At 38.8% G+C, this 21,308-nt stretch overlaps 1 protein-coding gene across 5 annotated transcripts; it reads left to right on the top strand.

Annotated features, from left to right (window-relative positions):
* The first annotated feature begins 60 nt into the window (after positions 1 to 60).
* On the top strand, positions 61 to 20,135 carry LOC131683620 (probable phosphorylase b kinase regulatory subunit beta). 5 transcript variants are annotated; one of them, XM_058965743.1, is made up of 12 exons: positions 61 to 223; positions 291 to 406; positions 520 to 655; positions 712 to 1,613; positions 1,672 to 1,883; positions 2,227 to 2,241; positions 2,848 to 2,865; positions 4,055 to 4,234; positions 17,833 to 17,937; positions 18,015 to 18,140; positions 18,208 to 19,274; positions 19,332 to 20,135. In XM_058965743.1, the coding sequence occupies exons 1-12, from the start codon at positions 198 to 200 to the stop codon at positions 19,849 to 19,851; spliced, it is 3,423 nt and encodes a 1,140-aa protein (XP_058821726.1). In that variant the 5' UTR covers positions 61 to 197; the 3' UTR covers positions 19,852 to 20,135. The 5 variants fall into 5 exon arrangements, with proteins under 5 accessions (XP_058821726.1, XP_058821727.1, XP_058821728.1 ...); XM_058965744.1 differs by lacking the exon at positions 2,848 to 2,865; XM_058965745.1 differs by lacking the exons at positions 2,227 to 2,241; positions 2,848 to 2,865.
* Positions 20,136 to 21,308: the final 1,173 nt, after the last annotated feature.

Below are 21,308 nucleotides of genomic sequence, written 5' to 3'. Positions count from 1 at the left end.
TTGTTTACAGCGACAGTGCCAGCATGTTTCCACCAGAGGCGCATCGGTTGGTGACATTGAAACGTCAACTGTGTCATTCAGAATTTCCATTTTCCGTGTTGTGTTCCGGTGATTTATTCGGAGCAAATTTTACGATTTTTTCGCCTAATAGTACCAAAAATCATTTCAAACGGATCGTAGAAATACAACCCACAATCATGACATCCATGGAACGTCTGGTTCCGTAAGTATCGATATTACTGTGAATTACATCAGATTAGTTATATGAATGGGCGTTATTTCCTCGATAGCTCGGTCCCATCGGTTGCCCGCCAGCCCAGCCTGGACGATATGAATCTGGATCAGTTCCTGAAGATTTCAAACTATGAGGACACCGTCAAGCAGCTTGACATTTACTACGGGATCGGTACGTTCAATTTGATTCGATTTCACTTTCAGTTTTGACTGATTGATTCGTCCTTGACTGAATGTTGTTTGTTATTTATTTATCTTATACGTACGTTTATTTTTTTATTACAGTCAAAAGACAACTGTTGCAGTTTCAGAGTCCAATCACCGGACTGTTTCCAGTGTTGAGCACTGATCGCGAAGTGGGTAGTATTCGAGATAGCGTTTATTGCGCGGCATCAATTTGGAGTCTTTACCAAGCTTACAGGTGATTTGCAACGGAAGCAAACTTTCTGAAACGGATTAGTAACTATTTACTTTCAGGCGAATCGATGATGATCGCGGTAAATCGTACGAGTTGGGTCAATCGGCTGTTAAGTGCATGCGTGGGGTACTCGAATGTTGGATTAAACAGGCCCATCGAGTGGAAAAATTCAAATCACGTCAGTGCGCGGTCAATGCCCTGCACTGCAAATTTCATTTGGATACGGGTGAAGAAATCTATTCGGATGAAAGGTACAATCACCTGCAGATTGACGTGGTATCAATCTACCTCATATTCCTCGTTCAAATGATATCATCTGGGCTGCAGATCATCTACACTCAGGATGAGGTGGCTTTCGTACAAAATCTCGTTTATTACGTGGAACGAGCCTACCGGACACCGGACTACGGAATGTGGGAACGAGGATCCAAGTACAACGATGGAACGCCGGAAATTCATGCTTCCTCAATCGGGATGGCCAAATCGGCACTGGAAGCCATCAACGGGTGTAATCTGTTTGGGGAGAAGGGTGCCTCGTGGAGTGTTGTATATGTGGACATCGATGCGCACAATCGCAATCGAAGCATCTTCGAAACCATGTTACCTCGCGAATCCAGCTCTAAGGGAGTGGATGCGTCGCTGATTCCGACTTTGTCGTTTCCAGCTTTCGCATCACACGAGGATCGTCTGGTCGAAATGACCAAAGCTAACGTCATAATGCGCTTGAAGGGTAAGAAGGGCTTCAAGCGGTTCAGCCGGGACGGTTATCTTTCGCGGTTGGAGGACAAAACGCGTCGTTACTATCACAAGGGCGAGATCAAGGAGTTTGATGGATTCGAGTGTGAGTGGCCGATGTTCTACACGTACATGATTATTGACGGGGTGTTCAAGAACAATTTGGAGCAAATTGAAGAGTATCAGATGGAGCTACGGAAATGCATGCACTCGGATCAAAACGGGGGTAAGTGAAGGTTGGTTTGAGGGTACTGTAATGGTAATGGAATATTTTGTTGCTACAGATCCAGTTGTTTCGATGTGCTACGCACCGGATGGCGACGGAATGTATACCCGGGCCTCGTCTCAGGCTCTGTTCCTGTGGGGTCAATCGGTTTTCATTATCGCACAGCTGCTGACCGCTGGTCTGCTGCACATCAACGAACTGGACCCGATTCGTCGCTATCTGCCGTCCTATAACCGACCGCGCAAAGGAGGTCGCTATTCTGCCTTTCAGGTGAGTTTCCTCCATCACGAAAATATGTTTTACTTGTACAACAAAATTTGAATGAAAAAAATGCGGGTTATATCTAATTGGACAGCAACAATTCAAGGTTTTCTAGGGAGTACCAAACATATTTTTCCTATACAGACTACTTTTTTGCGGAATGGAAGGTGACAGAATTAACGATGTTTTTATTCTCTTTTTCACTGCCCTCTCGTACACACATGCTGCCTTACTCGATCAAAAATAACGCACGGTTTTTTGGCAATGTAAATGAAACATTCAATCAATCATTTGATCATCACTTTCTTCTACTCTGTAACCACACCACTACCACACAAAATAAAACTCACAGGCTAAGCCGGGAATTGTAAGTAAAACGCTGCTTTGGTTTGAACGATTCCGTAGTTATTCCGTAGGATAGAAACGAAAACTCTGCGGATGAGAACTTTGCTCGTTTACATTGAGTTTTATTCGTTTTTTTTTTTGTTTTCGTTTGCATAGCTTAGCATCATTTACTTTAGTCCATTTTTCCTTCAATTAATCAGATCTGTGTGGACTAACCCCTGTATTCAAAATTAGTGTATTTTAGTTTGTTGGTAGGCTCATTAACTCTAGCAGAAAATCGTGGTGTGGAAAAGTTCTGTCGGTAGAAGAACCTACCCATCGTTTATTTGCTCCTGGATACTAAACTGATTCCTAATTAATTGAAAGCATCGATCGGATTCGCATGTTTTTAGGAAACACACATTTTTCCCAGTTCCATTTTTTGCATAGTCACGAATGTGAGCGCGATTAGAATAGTGTATGGATCACAGGGATTTTTGATTTTTATGTCACTGGAGATGGTTTCGGCCAATAGTCGTAAACCATCACCAAAATGTGAATCAGTAATTTGAAGATAAACCAATTTTCTTTTCTTTCTATTCAATTTCTATTCAATCGCTTAACGTGACTATTCGCCCCGTAATTTCAGCGTACCAAAATTGGAAGTGTAAGTACTGGTTTGAATATTTCAGATATTGCGACTGATTATGGATGTTATTAAAAGTAGTACCTCTCCTACCCCTTTCTTAATTAGTTTTAGAATAATTCTTGTAGGCAGCGCGAGAGTATCTTTCTACATTTTCATGGGTGGCCATAATGTTGAGTCAATAAGTTGGTTTTGTTAAGAAGAAGTGTTGATTTTTAATTTTAATCAATATTCTGCTGTACTATATAGCAGTCACATTTATAGCTGGCTGAGCTCATGTGAATTATCATGGATATTCTTCACACGTCCTCTTGTTAGTTAAATATACTGCATCTTTAACAATGGACTATTATTAATGTTTTGATCATTTTTTCTTGGTTGTTGAAGTTTGTTCACTTCTTCATGGTACCCCGCAGTTCGAGAATTTTTGGTTTTAAAGTGCTCTTATTTCATATTTCTTTTGTTGAAGAATTAAATCGATTTCTGAGATATGAACGATAAATGATTTCTGAACATTGAACCTTTTGAAGTTAGCAATACTTTACAAACTTACATGTTATAGAAGGGTTACTCTTAGGGCCATTTATTGTAATGAATTGTATTGTTAATTGGGGGTTTGACCTCAATGGGTCATTTGCCCTTAAAATCGGTTTATCATCTTTTTTCTTTTTAGTTTTATCATCTATCATCATCTTTAGTTCTATCATCATCTTTCACTCTGTATTATATTGTTCATATACTCATCGCAAACTAATTAACTCCACTTCAGCTCGGATTTTACAAGTCACAGACCGATTAGCAATCCGAAATTTCTTTGCACAATAGTTGCACTAATTGAATAACAGCAATCGGAAACGCCTCTCATTCTGGTCACCCGATTCCTTTAGTTTTCATTAGCCGCTGGAATGCTATTTTTTAAGTTGCCACCCATAACCAAGTATTTAACTGAATATTCAAGGCCAACTTCTACTTTTTCTTCCAACCAATAATGCTTTCCACATGGGCGCGTGTATATGTGTGCTCCATTTGTACATACGGCAAACGAACGAACTGGGTAATATACGCGAATCAACCTGAAACTCCGTGCTCCCTAATTCAACCAATATTCAATATAACTCAATATTGAACTAAACCAATTTTTAATTTATCATACGTAAAAACATACCGCTATTACTGTTGTCCCCACCCTGTTGATTTTAATGTCTTGAAGGCCCTCGCGGTAATGCACCGTCCGTTAGTGTTGTCGAAAGCGATCGATGGCGAAGCGACAACCAATGACCAGCACCACCAACACCAGCAACACCACGTCGATCACCACAGTCACAGTCGCAAGGATTCGGAAGTCGAGCAGGATCAGCAGTCCGTGGTGTCCGATGTGTCGGAGAAGCGAGTAAATAGATTTGCCTAGTAGTGGTTTTTTCAGTAGCAGAAGTAGTAGCGTTGGTTTTCGTTTTGTACACATATCAACTAGGTTTGCACAGAAACTGTAATATATAGCAGACGTAGATTTCTGAACGGTTTACGACTGTTTGCAAGTTGGTAGGATTGATTGTTTTCTTTATTCGTAGGCATAAATCTTCCGTAAAACGGAGATTGTTGCATTGTGTGAACAGGAATAATGCTGGTATCGACATGCATGCTTTAACACTAATTACAAAACTAAAATATAATTTAGGTAAACTGCAGCCGATTTATGCTAACTAATCGAGCTAGTTTGCGTCGAGGATGAGCACATTCGTATTGTGACTTTTAAAATCACAAACACTTCGGCTTCTGAACAACCACTCAAAATGCATGCACTTTTATTATATCTAACTGAGCAACTATTCCTAACCGTTGTGTTGAACTTTGGATTCATTGAGCACACTCGTTGAGCTTGGTTATGCTAGAGCAAATACTAGTCCTCAAACTTCGAGCTTTTCTGTATTTTAGGGGTGAGTATGGTGTTGATCCTGGATTTTTTTCCGGGACGGGAATTATTGAGTTGTTATCAAACGGATTAATTAGGCACAAAAATATAAAAGGAGTAAGGATGATGAACAAGTTTACACTAGAAGAAGGATTAAAGGTCGGAGAGACTGTTAAGAAGGACGGAATTCCGGCCAAACTTATAAAAATCGGGAGTGAGCGGTTGTACGAAGCAATCTACTACATGATCGGCGTGGCAGAAGAAATACTCTCGGGTTAGTTGGATTGCATTATATGTCCTATCTACAAGGAGAGTCATGAACACGAGTGTAATGACTATCAAAGTACAACAATCCGCAATATCGTCTTTAAGGCACTCTTCCGTGTTCTATTTAGTAGATTACACAAAAAGTACGATCAACTACGGACTAGATATTTACCTTGAAACAAGTGCTAGATAAATTTCGAGAAGACAACCTGCTGACTCAAAATCTATTCGTGGATTTCAAGACACTGTGCGATTGAGTGAAACGACACGAATAGTGGTTGCTGATAATGCTTGAACATGGCTTTCAGGCAAGTCAGCTTTGTATAATGCTGCATGGGTACAAATCAAGCGTCAGAATAGCCGATAGACATCTGACTCGTATGTAACGTTATTGCTCAACACAATCTCATTGTGAGTGTAACGTAGCACAATCTCAGTATAAGTGTTTCAAAACACTAAACAAATAATTGATAGGCGCACAACCTTTACCTTCACTCATTACACTGAACTATAAATTGGATGGATCAGTGACTAATATTGACTGCCCCGGAACTGATACTTTGAACGCATAGCTGTCACTTCATCTGCTGATTGTTAGCATCGAAAATTCCTATTGAAACTAATCAAACATTCCGAGGGACATTGATTTAATATTAGTCCAACATTCGGCCATAATACGTAGAAGTTGAAGGAGACATACTATCGAGTGTATATGAAAGAACGATGTTGCGCTCTATACTGGTCAGCACAGAGAAAGGTGCAGATGCATAAACCACGAGCTGTATCAAGTGTACAACCATGCTGACCGACGCCATGGCTGACAAACCACGGGCGACTAAAATGGGTTGGGCATGTAGTACGAATACCAGATAAGAGAGCAACTAAAGCTACGTTCAGCAGATAACCTGGACCTTGGTGCAGATCTTGCATTCGTGGGCAATCTTTCGTAATATTCATTATTGAAATCTTCGGAAATAAATAAGTTATTGGGCTTTTTGGGACCAAATATTGTGAGCTGAGATCTCCATAATTTCTTACATGTCTAGTATATTTTTAAAGGCAAATCAATTGTTTTTTTCTTGTTTCAAATCTTCTTCATTACACGCACGCGGAAAAAAGGTTATTGTTGCCGGTTTATGAATGCTTTATTGAGTGAAACATCGATAAGCTTTCTAAAGAGTATTGTTTAAAGAGTGCGAAATCGAAATACAACAAACGAAAGCGAGCAATATCCGACGCGAATAACTTTAGACTTTGCGAGTAAAAACCATTCCTAGTCAGATAATAATGCGCGACGTGTTGCCAGGGAAATTGAGTCGATTACTTTTCCGGTTCATTAATTTCATGGAAAAGTAACGCTCTATGATCAGCCAGAATTAAGCTAAAATTTCTGAAGAATCTAGGGTAATGTGTCTATTATGGCAGTAGAGCTCATGTCCGGAAAAATCGTTCATAAATTCATGAAAAAATCACGAGTTTGTGATCTGACCGATTTACGAACATCATGGCCTAGTTTTTATAATTATCAATAAACAAACTCATTAAACTATTTGGTTTTTCCAAAAATTAGTCTCGCAAAAAATGTACATAGCGTTACATTCTAATTTTTGGTTGGGTTATCTGTGAATAATAGATTTTGTGAACTATTTCACTAACACCAATGGCCAGTCGTAACTAATATACTAGTAGTCATGAACCAATTCACGAATACTTAAATATTTTATGGTTTTGTAAACTATTTCACAGGTACACGTAGTCAGTCGTGACTGCTGTACTAGGAATCATGAACCAGTTCACATATCCATGAATAATATTTCTGGTTTGGTGAACTACTTCACGAGCACGAATGCTGAGCTGTGATGAATACACTAGGAATCATGAACTAATTCTCGTATACATGAATAATATTTTAAGATTTTGTGAATTCCAAGTTTCGTGAAATAATTCACAAGAAAATATCCGGATTGTTTTGATTTTGTGAACTAATTCACAGCCATGTAAACCAGATCATGATCAAGATGTAATAACTCATGAATCAGTTCACATCATATAGCTGAACTCTGAATAATGTTCCTAAATCTGAATGAATAATAATCACGAGTTTTATGAATAATGTTGATAAAGTTGTTAACTAGGGGGTGGACGTAGCGTAGTTGGTAAATCGATTGCGTTGTACGCAGCGCACCTGGGTTCGAGTTCCGACCCCGCACATAGGGTTAGAAATTAATCATAATAGATTTTTCTAAACCGAAGAGGCAAGTGACCTTTAGGTTAAAACCTCTATAATCGAAATAAAAAAAAGTTGTTAACTAGTTTACGTACAGAAACTCTATTTGATGATAGGTCGGAAACCGTGACTGAAGTTCAAAAAACAAAAACAAATATCTTCACTAATAAAAGCGTTATATAGAAGAGATACATCAACCATTAAGTATCCTACGCCATATCCTGATGATTTTTACGCCCACATTATTTTTCTTGTCGGCTCTTTCGGTAACCTAACCTCACACGCATTTGCTATAGCGTTAATCATTTATTGACAACCAAGTTTTTTGTCGTTAAAGTGGGGATAGGTGACCAACTATGAATGTTTTTCATTTTAAATGTTATACTGCATGCAAATTAAATCATATTTCGCACATTCAAATCAAAGGACAAAAGGATGAACAATATTTTTTCATACGGGCCTACGAGTTTTTATATTTGCCGGAAGAATGGTTCAACTATTCTGAGGTAGTTCAAGTATCCCCACACGTGGGGATACTTGACGTGTTTTTTCTTTGGAATTTTACGCAACATTCCTAAACTTATTCGATTGCTATTGAGAGCTGAAATAATCACTTCACTTTTTAAGTTAATTCGTTCATTAATTTCAAAACTTGGGTGAGGAGAATATTGGAATAGGATTTACGTTGCGTTGCGTAAGCTCGGTATACTTCGTAGATTACAGATTGATAACTCATTCTCGCACAGACTACTTGAGCAACTATGTTTGGGAATAACAATTGTCCCAGTCCAAGCAAAAACCTGACCTGAGAGCCACCATTGCGGGCTCCGATTATCTTTACCGTAACTGGGGATATTTAAAAGGAAATGTTGGTGTGGTATTTATTTCACGGACCAGTAAGTACCACGGATTGGGTAGTGGGTAGGTATTGAGTCAGGATTCACTTGAAGCAAGCGATGCGACTGTGAATATAGTTTTGTGTTTGTTATACTTATTGATTAGAATAAATGTATTAATCATGTAAGAAATTTAGACTGGATACCGATTATCGAGAGTAAATTCCGTGAGAATCAACTTGAACTCCGGACAGCTGGCCACCGGGAGTGTTGTTTCCAATTTAAATTTTATTGATTTAAGAATGCGTGTTTTTGTTGGGAATCTAGATTTGAATTTTTCATTACAAGTGAGATAACTCATAATATGGACAAACAGTTATGATAATGTCAAGTTAGTTTTGTCACTAAGTTAGTGCCGGATTCTGATGAGATGAAGTTGAAACGCAACTTCCATAACTAATTTAGTGTACATCAAAAAAAGTATTTCTTAATTTTCATATAGGATTATTTGTAGAATACGTGAATACGAGCGACAATCACGACCATTGAAGGAAAATACAAGTGATTGACAACCTAATGCATGGACTTGTTAGCAATAACGGAACCTGAAAAAATGCAGACGCGGCGAATCTTCAGTATGTATTGATCCGTGATCAACGATACTGAACTGATACGGAACTGATCTTCTATCAACTATTCATTTCTACGGTAGTGTTTTCACGTCTCGATCCGTTCGCACCCTCTTATTCTGCTACTATCGGCAGATGGCTGATAGCACCCAGTCAACACCAGTCTAAGAACCAAATGTCATCATTAGACTCGCGTGGAGGCATGAGATAGGAGATTTGTGAGAACCACCGTTTGACGAACGAAAATATTAGAATATGATAAAAATAATTAGCTCTTGAATTTTTTTACATTTACCATCGAGAAAGAATGTGTGGCTTCTTGAAGAAAGCTTATTTATTTCATTCCAAGATTCGGATCGTTTTAATATACTTTAAGAAAATTGTTGCATTTAACACATCAAAATCGTACCAATAGCGAAAACGTCAAGTGCTTTAGAAAATATCTTTTTCTTCGAACTTGAAAAAGAACATTGGAGCGCAATTTCGAAAGCACTTGAATTGAATGTATGGGAAGATGACATAGGCACTCTTGGATTGATTCCTATTGGCTGATTATGTTTCCTTCCTTGTTTTACTAATTCCTGATCATTTTTCTCTTTTGGTTCCATAACGAACTAAAAATAACGAGAGACGATGTTTCGTTACGTGTTCAATAATTGAAACGAACCGTTGCCTCGCTCTCATTGTAGCATAAAGATGTGTGTTGACAAGTTGGCTGAAGAGATGAAATCTAAACGTTAGTCGCAACATTTCAGTCGTACTGTTTAATTGCCTATTTATGTCCTACTTTCGTTCCATCGTGTAGTGTGTACACTTTCATGGACATCAATTAGCAATCATAGAGAGCGACTTAAATAATGCTACTGGTTGCAACATTAAGTTTCTCGACTAACAGAAAATTTTGGAAGCAAGTTATAATAGATACCTATATGATTGATTGACAATCGGTGATTTAACAGCAATTTGATGGAAAGAAACAACAAAATCATGACAGTTTGGCCTATTGCTACTATATACGATATTTTCAATCAGCAAAGTTAATAATATGTTAAATGCGGGTGCTGTGCGCTTATGTATATCAGAAAACCCGAATTTTTGCCATCTTTTACGCTAATTGCTTTAACAAGTCGTCGCTGTTGTGCTATCTTATGACAAACGCCATTTTGGGGTAAACTGAGTTAGATATGCGACATCACTCGTCTAACGAATCTCTACAAGATGGGGTTCCCAGAATTTTGAAATTTTGCTTGGTTTTTGAAATATAGCGAGAAAAATGATTAGAAATTGCTAGTTTTTTGCTTCAAATCATTATATTATGGGATTGGCTCAAGTTATAATGAAGTTTTAGTTGCTTTTATGTGTAAAAATGTCTTAGGAACTCAATCGCAGAATAATTTTCAAAAGAAAAATACATGTATTGGGAGAAAAACGCAGTTTTGGCTTTAAACAGGAAATATTGCCTATTTGGCAACACTGTAACCAAAAATAACTATTTTTTCTAGATTCCCTGACTCATTTCCTTCAAAATGCATCTTACCGATTGTTTATAGACCAAATTAAACCAAAGATATGAATAAAAGTTAATAATTGATGCTTTAGTTGTATGGAAAATTTTCCATGCATGATTATGACATGTCATACAATTTTTTCCATCACTTATGACACGTGTGAGTGCGACTTTTGTTTACATTTTTAGTGAAAACTCGCAACATAGTCAACCGATCTTCGTAATATTTGAGAGATTAATACATAATAGGTAGAAGCATCAATTGTCTTCTCTGAATTGTTTCTACCGGTTGTACGTCATTTCGCGGAATACCATTACCCGGTATACCATATTCCGGAAAACCATATCCCAGAATGTACCATTTCCCAGAAAACCATTTCTCGGAATGTACCATTTCCCGGAAAAACCATTTCCCAGAATGTTCCATTTCCCGGAAAACTATTTCCCGGAATACCATTTCCCGGAAAATAAATTAAACCACGTACCTTGCCACCACTCATTTTGATTACACTTGCTACGCAGCAAGTGTCAAACAAACTACGAAATTCTCTCTACTTTAGAACATAAAAAAAAGTTTGGAAATATGTTTGGAATTTTATTGATTTTAAATGTAAGTTAGAATAACATATCAACAGATATATTTATTTTGGGATTTTTATGGATTATGCATCTAAAAAATCTGCGGTTTTTCTTTCTTATACATGCATGCTTCCTTGTCGTTATTTTTGGCATGTTTTTGATTTCTACTTCTATGTAGTTTCACATTCTTTTAAGTACTCTTTCAAAATATTCTTAAGTACTAGTGGTCTTAACATACCTTCCTCCAAGGAAAATTTGACAGTTCATAAATTTCACAGTTGACCGACGAAAACGGGTGCTTCGAGGTCGACAGATTAATCAAACGACCAAGTTGGGTTTCGTCGGTGGACAATTTTTGTCACAATATTAATCGCCAGATTTAATCTATGTGAATCTGGTTCCAGTTTTAAACTATCAACTAATCGATCGATTTAATTGGTTGAAATAGACCGATTTCAACAGATTTCGTCTGTCATATTTAATCGGTTGTCGCGTCGGCTGACGTCCATGTTAAACCCCCATAAGAATCGGTGCAACAATCGACCGATTAATTGGTGGCATAGTCGGCCGATTATGCCGACGCAAGCCGATTTAGTCATTGGGAAAATCGGGAGGATATTCTATGGGGTTATAACTTTTTGAATTATAATTGTTATTCTATGAGCTTATTCGCCTTCTTTTGGAGATGAGCAAATCATGAAAAATATTTTTGAATTTGTCTTCTTTAAAATTTGAGTACTTTTTTTTTGGAAATTAATAATTCATAACAATCTTCTTTGAGACTGCCTTTTTTAAGCATAATCTGTTTTCTGGTACTTTATTGGTTTATAAGAGCTTGTTTTTTATTAATATGATCAGAGAGCAAAGATAAGGTGTCAAGCGAACCAAACAAAAACTTGGAATGCAGAAGAATGTCATCATGTTTTATTCCAGCACACTCAATCAATATCTATAAAGCTTATCATATCTTGATTGTAAATTATATTTGTCGCGGAATAATGTGAAATAAAGAATAGAGGAGAATAGGTTAGTTTAGTTTAAAAGTTGGTAGCTCTCTCGGTGTTCCATCTAAATATACGTAAATGGAATGACTCATACAAAAGGAAAAATATTTCTTTTTCACGGATTCCTTGTTAAAATAATTGAACAAATCCAAGATTACTCTTCTGTAACGGCGAAAATGAAATCCTTTGATTTCGACGATAAATTTAACCCATTCCTCTGGATCTCGAAGACCATTCACGAAAAAAAGTGGTTAATTATAAACGCTCGTGATAATTAAAGTTTTTAGAAACCAGAATTCTCTGTATGTAACCAGGCCACGTGTATGCAGGTCCACAAACATCTTGGAAGGTAAAAATCACATGATTCGTTGGGCTGTTTCTATAAACTCAGCTCAAAATCTCTTGTGGATTGTTCATGATATTGCCTTCTATAAAATGATAAGATTTTGAATGCTATAGAATACCATATATGGGTCATTCCATGCGAAGTAATCAAGGCACGTGTAATCGACCTTCACGGATTTGAACCAAATTTGGAGCAATTGTTCATCTAAGGCCAATATATAAAAACCCAAATTTTTGTGACAACCCTCGGGTCAAAACGGTATAGGGCGATGAGCCTATTTGCGCCATGTTTCTATTATCACCCTACCCATTTGAAGCCGTTGGTTAGAGCAGTGTCTGCCATCTTTGTTCAACGCATCGAGTCAAATGGTAGCGCAGCAATAGGGGCACTCGATTCGAGTTTTCATTGTGCTCAAACACGAGAATTTTACGGTTTTCAACGCATTTGTGTTATTATATTGGTTCTTAACAACGAAGCAAAGCGGTTGATGTCAAATTTTACGCATTCTATTGATTGTAAGGCAAGAAATTATCGAATTAGTGAGGCACCTGGTGAAAATAGGCTCATCACCCTATCTCAGGATGCGCTCATATTATATTGGGATGATAAGTGTTTTTTATGTAAAAATTTCTGAGGAACGCGATGGCATTAAAATTTTAAAATTAAAATATATGTATTGAGAGAAAAACTAACTTTAAATATTTAACTGAAAAAATCGCATAGTTGGCAGCACTGCCGGCAAAAAATAATATTATTTCTAGACTCCTTGAACAATTTTCTTCAAAAGCCACGGTTTGATTCTAGAGTAAATAGAACCGGAGATATGATCAAAAGAAAATCAAGTGTTTTGGCAATTTACCATAACGGGGGGTGCTCCCATGACCCGAGGGGTGGTTCAATTGACACAAAAATTTGGGTTTTTATATATTGGCTCTAGATGAACAATTCTTTCAAATTTGGTTCAAATCCGTGAAGGTCGATTTCAAGTTTGCATCTTTTTTGATCACTTCGCGTGGAATTACCCATATGTAAGTCAACATAGCTCTGGATTTGTTCTTAAAGTTCAAATTACATGTTTACTTTAGATTTCAATAGTATAAATAATTACCGAGAAAAAGTACATTCCGGGTAATGGTATTCCGGGAAATGGTACATTCCGGGAAATAGTATTCCGGGAAATGGTACATTCCGGGAAATGATATTCTGGGAGATGGTACAGTCTGGGAAATGGTTTTCCGGGAAATGGTACATTCCGGGAAATGGTTTTCTGGGAAATGACATTCCGGAAGATGGTTTTCCGGGAAATGGTAAACCGGGAATCGACGTACAATCGTTTCTACCATTTATAAGTTTCATGATATTCAATCTCAAACTTTGAAAATCGTTTTTCTCGAAATATGCAAAATGGCGCTTGTCATAAGATAGCACAACAGCGACGAAGTATTTTTATCCATGATTTCAGATCTTTCACACTATGCTCTCGTCATTAGAATCGATTATTGTTTAAGCATTAAGCAGATAATTAAGCACTATTAATGAATTTTGTTAAATGTGACAATAGCAAAATAATACTGATTTAGGAGCTTTACTTCTAAATTTCTTGTTCAACATTTTCTCATCAATTTGTTCGAGCTGCTGGAAACACAAGTTTGTTTAGAGCAGCCATATTTTTCCGCCTTTTAGCGTGCGTGATCGAACGAGCTGGGAGTCCCCTTTATAGTGCTGAGCAGGATGCGTCAACGAGTTATTCACCAGTAGACGTTTAGAGAGAGGATATATGTAGTGATAATCAAAGGCCGTTACTTCAACTACACCATCTTAAACGTGTTCATATGAAGCGAGACTATGACAACTGCTCGCGGCGAGACGCTATCAGAAACATGGATTCTCAGATATATCTTGAATGGTAATGTGTAAACCGGTAATCGAACCGAAAAATCTGCACGCCGTTTCGAACGACAACGGGCAACGATATGTGAATTTAGCAATCTCTTAGGAACATAGGAACCACTGCCAAGGCAGCACTAGGTACGACAACTTCGAATCGAACGAATGACACTCGCTGGTCTCGTTAGCGAAGCAGAAGAATGCAGCAAGAGCGAGGATGCTGCAACAGCGTACGAGGAACAATACAGACAAGCGCCGAACGGACGAAACATCAGAAAATTAAAACAAAAGGATCGTAACAATGAGAATGGAGCAGCTGTCTTAATTACACACTAAAGTTCTATCAAAGGTGGGAACCATCTCACGGACAAGTGTGAGGTGAATAACAGGTGGAAGCTATGAGGCCGACGACAGTTTTTCAACACTGGATCTATACGAGGTTCAGGAAGAGATCAGACGGTTAAGGAACAATAGTCACTGGTAATCATCAATGTGAGCTATTCTCACACGTAGAAGTGGCAATGACTAGAGCTAGATAGTGTGTCCCACTTTCAGGAAGGGTGATAAGCTTATCTTCTTAAGAATCTTGTACAAATCAGAAGTCAAAAAACGCACCGCCTGTAAACAGCAAACAAACGAAAAAATACTACCCGTGCACTCCGCTACGTATACACTATAGCAACAGCGAAGACCTGTTACCCCCAACTACGAATAAAATAGGTAAATTACAAAATAAATTGCGCCCATTGGGGCAGTACACAATTGCGATTTACTTTACGCAAACACGTGGAACAGTTAATCAAGGTGACAATAGAGCTTGTGCTTACAGAAGTGTCACACATACAACTACATCATACGAGGAATGTTCAATTCTTTTTACGGTGTAGAAAAACATGCAACACGACGTGTAACATGAAAACGTCAAAACCAACATCTCCGTGTATATGAATATGATATGACGGATATTCGCTTACACGATTTTGCACCGCGCACTAGCACAAATTATATTAAACGATAAATGTTGAAGTTTGGAGAAGGGGAATCCGTCACAAACGATATTTGGAGAAATTGTTTGTGTGCAAATTGCAAATGCGGCTGAGCCAACCTATACCCTTTTTACTTTCGAGAGCAGATCATTTAAAAGTGTAATTACATCCCTAGAATGTTAGGCACGTATCCTGGACAGACATTCACGTGCCAGTTCTGTAACTAGACGGCACACTATGGTAAGCCATGCATCAAATCAAAATAAAAAAAATCATCTACTACAAAAAATAAATACCGAGCAAACAATATTCCATGGTATCCCCAAACCAATAGCTAACATACCTAGGGAAGTAATAAACAAGAAAAAAGAAGGCTATACCAGAGTCACTCGAAAATATAAAATGCACCAAACGTGTAACATTGAAATCCAAAGCCGCTCTAGCGGCGACGACATGGACATAAACACGAGCGAGGGAGAAGGCAGATGGAACGATCAACAAGGAACGGAAAGCAGTGCGCCCAGGATTGATGGCAGCAATAATATTCGGTTATTTTGATTAATCAATAATAATTTTTTTTTTTCATTGAAATGTATATTATTCCAAAAAAGCGAATGACCCTTAAGGTTAAAACCTTAATAAATAACAATAAAGTAATAAACTAGATTGCTACAATTACCGGGAATCACATTGCTGAAAACCCTATGAAAAATACTCTCCCACAATCTTTGTTTCGTTTCTCATCAAGCAAGAGGGCTCGTAGGGCAATATCAAGCGGGTTTCACTGGGTCTCGTACCTCTATACGATTCGGTAGAAATATCGCTAATACAACCTATTTACAGATATCAGAGCAGCTGAAAGTTGAAAATTGCCGTTTTTACCGTGCGATATGTTATCGACCGGCTTCGATATGTTATCGATCGCAAGAGTGTAGGTCGGAAACCCACAGCAAATGTGCTGGAACTTCGAATCTGCAGCTGGATTAGGCGTTGAGGTCGATCATGGGAAGCCCATGTCACATTGATCGAGATGTCGCTAAACAATACGGATATCGTTAATTTCGAGCCTCCAAGCAACCGAACAGGACAATGATACAGAATTTAGTGGTCACAATACGCGCGCGGAGGTTCTACGATCAGGTTCTGACGAAGTACAGAGGATATCTTCTCATGGAAGAAAACACAAAAGGGATTTCAAACAGTTTCGCGGACAAAAGTTTTATCTGGTACGTGATATCGCCAAAAAAAAAATGAAGTTTGCTTTTTACGCTAAATTTGCCTAGGAACAGATGATCTGGCATGGCATTCGCAGCTGCCGACCCAAAACCAATGTTCATCACGAACAAAACGATAAGCTTGTAGCTGTATAAACAAAAGTGCATGGAGAAATGTATACAACCTTTTTTAAGGTTCCCAATGATCCAGTGATGTTCTGGTTAGATTTGGCAAACTGCCATTAAAGTCCTGACGTGCGACAGTGTGGAACGGTGACAAGGCGGATATATCTACTCATCTGTCGAAATTGTGCCCAAACGAAAAGTATTTGGACAAGTTAAAGAAAACTGGAGACGCTGCCCTAATGGCTCGATGTTGGGAAAAATGGCCGTTGAAGGCTAGTTCAGTATCGGGACGTGGGAGTATAGGATCAATTTTGTTTTCGCACATTCCATCCAGCACAACTTTTAATACTTCCCGTATCGAAACGAAACTTTCATTACACGAGTGTTTTCTAAACAAATGCTTCGAATTTCACAAAAAAAACATGCCTACTTATCATATTCTCGTCTGAAAGTCCTTCAGGAGGTCGAGGTTGAGCTGAACCTACGAAACGCAATGCTTTCAGGGAAAGATCTCAATTCTGGAATCGACTACAGTACGTTATACTTAGTACTTACAATACCAACAATTCTTGTTCAATACAATCGTCCTGTTCTGTTGGAAATAATTGTTGCAATTCCCCAATTCTCGATTTCAACAGAAAAATATATAATTTCTGTCACATGTAACTAAACCGTAAAGATAACAAAAGCAATTCGAAAAATATGTTAAGGTTCAAGTTACCTTTTTTGAGCATGTGTTAGATTTGAACGCTGGGTAGTATGGGTAGGAAAAATTGTGTTCAGCTTTGCCACCAGATTATCCATTTAAACCTTTTCAAAACTCTAAAAGAAGAATATCAGCCGATTTATTAGATCACAACGATTCAAATCATACAAAATAGCTGCTGGAAAAACTATCGGTTTCGCTAAATGGTGCTTTTGAAAAAGTGGCTGTGATTTTTTGTCACACTACCACACCATACTGGGGTACGCAACACAACTGCGCAATGAAAAAACCACAGCCACTTTTTCAATAACACCATTCAGCTAATCCGATGGTTTTTCCAGCAGGTATTTTGCATGAATTGAATCGTGATGATCTAATAAATCGACTGATATTCTTCTTTTAGAGTTTTGAAAAGGTTTAAATGGATAATCTGGTGGCAAAGCTGGACACAATTTTTCTTACGCACACTACCAAGCCTTGAGGTAACTTGAGCCTTAATGTATCTTGAGCTAGTCCAATAAACGCACATTCATTGTTAATATCATTTGCAGTATCTTACAACATCCCATATACCTAACACTACCAGAGTTCTTGATCGAATGTGCTTAACAAATATATTTTCATAATATTTCTTTTAATAAATTGTAAGGTTTTATTTTGTACATATTTCTGATAACCGTGCTACCATTCTATTTAGTAAATCAATAGACAACACTCATTTCATAAATATTTCTCGACTCGTAAACCAACAAAAAAAAATGTTAGGGCACAGCTACAGACTTGGTGGTTCAAATCGTGCTGATCACCGAATCGATGCGCCTGCAAGCTATGATGGCCACCTACGGAATTCAAACACAAACTCCAAATGAGGTAAGAACTATGTTACCGATACTAACGATAGCAGAAATTAGCTGCCAAAATGCTACTTCCATTATCCGTTTCCATAGGTTGAACCCGTCCAGATTTGGTCCTCTACGCAGTTGATCAACGTGTACCAGCAGTTGGGAGTAAACGAGAAACTAGGCTTAACCGGACGACCTTCGCGACCAGTTGGTTCGTTGGGAACGAGTAAGGTACTTTTCCCCGTGGAAACCATATCGAAGCTATGTGCGTCCTTATGTAAATGCTCTCCTTTTTCAGGTATATCGCATATGTGGCATGACGGTGCTCTGCTATCCACTGATCTTCGAAGTGTCCGATTTCTATCTGTACCGTGACATGGCTTTGCTGATTGACGATATAAAAACGGAGCTGCAATTTGTGGGCAAGTACTGGCGTTTATCGGGTAGACCGACGGTTTGCCTGCTAATTCGCGAGGAGCACATGCGTGATCCTCAGTTTAAAGAAATGATCGATCTGCTAGCCATGCTGAAAAAGGGTTACTGTGATGGAATGAAAGTTCGTATCGGTCGCTTGCAAAATTTGATATCAAGTTCCTGTATTGAGCATCTGGATTTCATGTCCCACATGGACTTACCCGATCCCAGTGAATCGTCATTCGCTCAGATCCATCACGATTACATTGGATATCAGAGCTTGACGGATGTACCCAGGGCACAGTCCTACCGCGAAAAGAAAATAAGTGCTGCTGAATACCAAACAAAATCAACAGCCGATATTGTCGAAGGGTTGAGAAACACAGAATCGATATTTTTACAAAGTCAATTACTCGGAATTCTGCTACATCGCGAGGGTGCCAATTACGAAATCGCTGGCGATACGGTTCACGCTCGATTAACTGAACTATACTGTCGTGCCGGTACTCTTCGATACTGGCGAGCTGTTCGCTACTGCAGCTCTCTACTGCGACACATTGTCGATTCAATATCGCCCTTCATTACAACTGTGCTGGTGAACGGAAAACAAATTACCGTAGGAGTGCTCGGTCAGCGGGAAACCGTTTTCGATAAACCGATGACACCGGAGGAAATCCAGAACGTGATGTACTCGACGGTTCAACCGTACAACGTGATCTACGCTGTGTTGCAGCAGGAGGTAGTGCTGTACTGTGGTCGCCTGATCGCAACCAACCCGGATATATTCAAGGGTATTCTAAAAATTCGCGTCGGTTGGGTACTGGAAGCTATGAGGCTGTATCTGGTCATGACTGGCAATGAGGGCACTGACATCGAAAATCTTTCCCCCTTCCATATTCGAAAGCTATTGCAAAGGGTTTTAACGGCAAGTGAATATACCAGCGAAGATTCGTAAGTATAATGTCAAAAATTTTCCCAATATCTATTAATATTCATTCGATTAAACAGTGGTTTCAGCGCCCTACAACGTCGCCAGCTCGAAGGATGTTTGTTCCGCGTGCCTCACTCGTTCTACAACCACGTGTGGGATGTTCTGGAACGGACACCACTGGGCATTACCGTGCAAGGTCACACTCTTCCAGCAACGACCACTCTGTCTAACAAAAGCCGAAGCGAATTCTCGTTCGCCTTACAGGTTGAAGAAATGCTGTATAAAATCGACGAACCTGAACGTCGCCAAATTGTCGTGGAGTTACTATGCATCGTAGCTACAATTCTGCGACGCAATCCCGAGCTTCGGTTCAATCAGATTCTGGATCTGGACTTCCTGCTGGAGGATTCTTTTGCTATGTACTGCAAGGATCATGGTTTACCGGCCACAAAGGATATTTCACCACTCTTTTCGTTATCACAAATTCAAACCACCGGCTATCTGGCTCGGGCTGCGGTTAACAGTGTACTCATGCGATGCGCACTGGCTTCGGACATTTTCGCCGAAGACGTTGAAGATCACTGCCGGGTGCAGTGAATTAGAAAGCTGGTGCCACTTCAAACTCAAAATATAGATTACATTTTACTTTCTATTGACTGTATTTTACCGGACGATAGAGTCACAAAAGTTTAGTTCGATCTGCTTCCAAAGAAAATTTTAGCAGCAGTTTTAAAGCTGATTTGGCCATTTATATCGATTTTGATAAGCTTTTGAAGCCTTTAAAGTTAAACTTACCCTTGTAGAACAATATAACCAACTCATAGAATACTATTATTGTTGGAATATTCATTAGAATGCTATTATTAAAATGCATGAGCATATCGAGTGATTTTTTTTTTCTTTTGACATATTCGAAAAAGTCATAGCCTTACGAAAATTGAGAAGCTACGGTACAATAGATATATACCCTCCTGTCAATACCCTCCTGCAAGTCAGATAATATAGTTTTCGTCATTTAGTTTTTTTTATAATAATACGGTGACACCTCTAATTATCAGAGTCAGGAGAGAACAAAGATGACCAGGAAGAGAAAAATATTTATTTTCAGTTTCAGGAATCGGGAGATAAAAGGCATGGGTTGCAAACTCGGACGGCCTTCACCAGGAAGAATCATGTACTGGGATGCCGAGTGGTCGGCTCAGATGCGGACCGACAACACATCGAGTTGCGAGTGTGATGTTTGTGCTGTAGAATGTTTGTGCTGTAGCTCACTCGACAGAGATGTTTTGTATCGCCTTGAAGGCGCATCAAACCATCGTGGGCTGGGTGTACGGTACAGGCGGGAGAGGATACTTTCGAAAATAAAGCAAAAGAGGCAGTTAAATCTGTATATTTATAGTTTTTAGGAAGGTGCATACAATGACGTATAGAGAGGATCTCGGATTGCCAGTACATCTCGAACCGGGACGTTGGGTGATTTTCTTCGGGCCCGAATCCAATAGTTGAGATCTGGCAGCACTCAGTGCATGCCCAGACAATATGTTCGATATCATGGTAACCGTCGACACAAACGCAGACACCTCTATTCGCGAGCCCAATAGTCGAATATGAGCGTCTAACGTGTAATGATTGGATATCAGCCGAGACATCACACGAATGAAATCCCGACCCACATCCATTCCTCTGAATTAAGATTTCGTTGATACCTTCGGAATAATAGAATGTAGCCGCCTTCCTAACTCTCCATTTCTCCATGATATCTGCAAATTTTCTAGCGTTCTGTGACGAGAGATATTGAAGAATTCATTGAAGCAGATTGGTCTTTCGTAGATGTCACCTTCTAAAGCGCCCGCCTTAGATAAAAATTCGCTTCTTCATTACCTGGGATGGAGCAATGCGAGGGAACCAAAACTAAGATAATCTTGTACGATCTTACAGACAAAGCACACAGTAGCTCCCATATTTTTCTCAGAAAATACCGAAAGTGCTTTCAAGGTTTATCAAATGGAGAGCTTCTATTGAGCTGAGGTTGTCCGAAATAATAAAGTAATGAT

The sequence above is a fragment of the Topomyia yanbarensis genome, chromosome 2 (genome assembly GCF_030247195.1).
Source record: "Topomyia yanbarensis strain Yona2022 chromosome 2, ASM3024719v1, whole genome shotgun sequence".
NCBI lineage: Eukaryota > Metazoa > Arthropoda > Insecta > Diptera > Culicidae > Topomyia > Topomyia yanbarensis.
The sequence above is the reverse complement of the archived record's forward strand: the minus strand, read 5'-3'. Positions and strand labels throughout refer to the sequence as shown.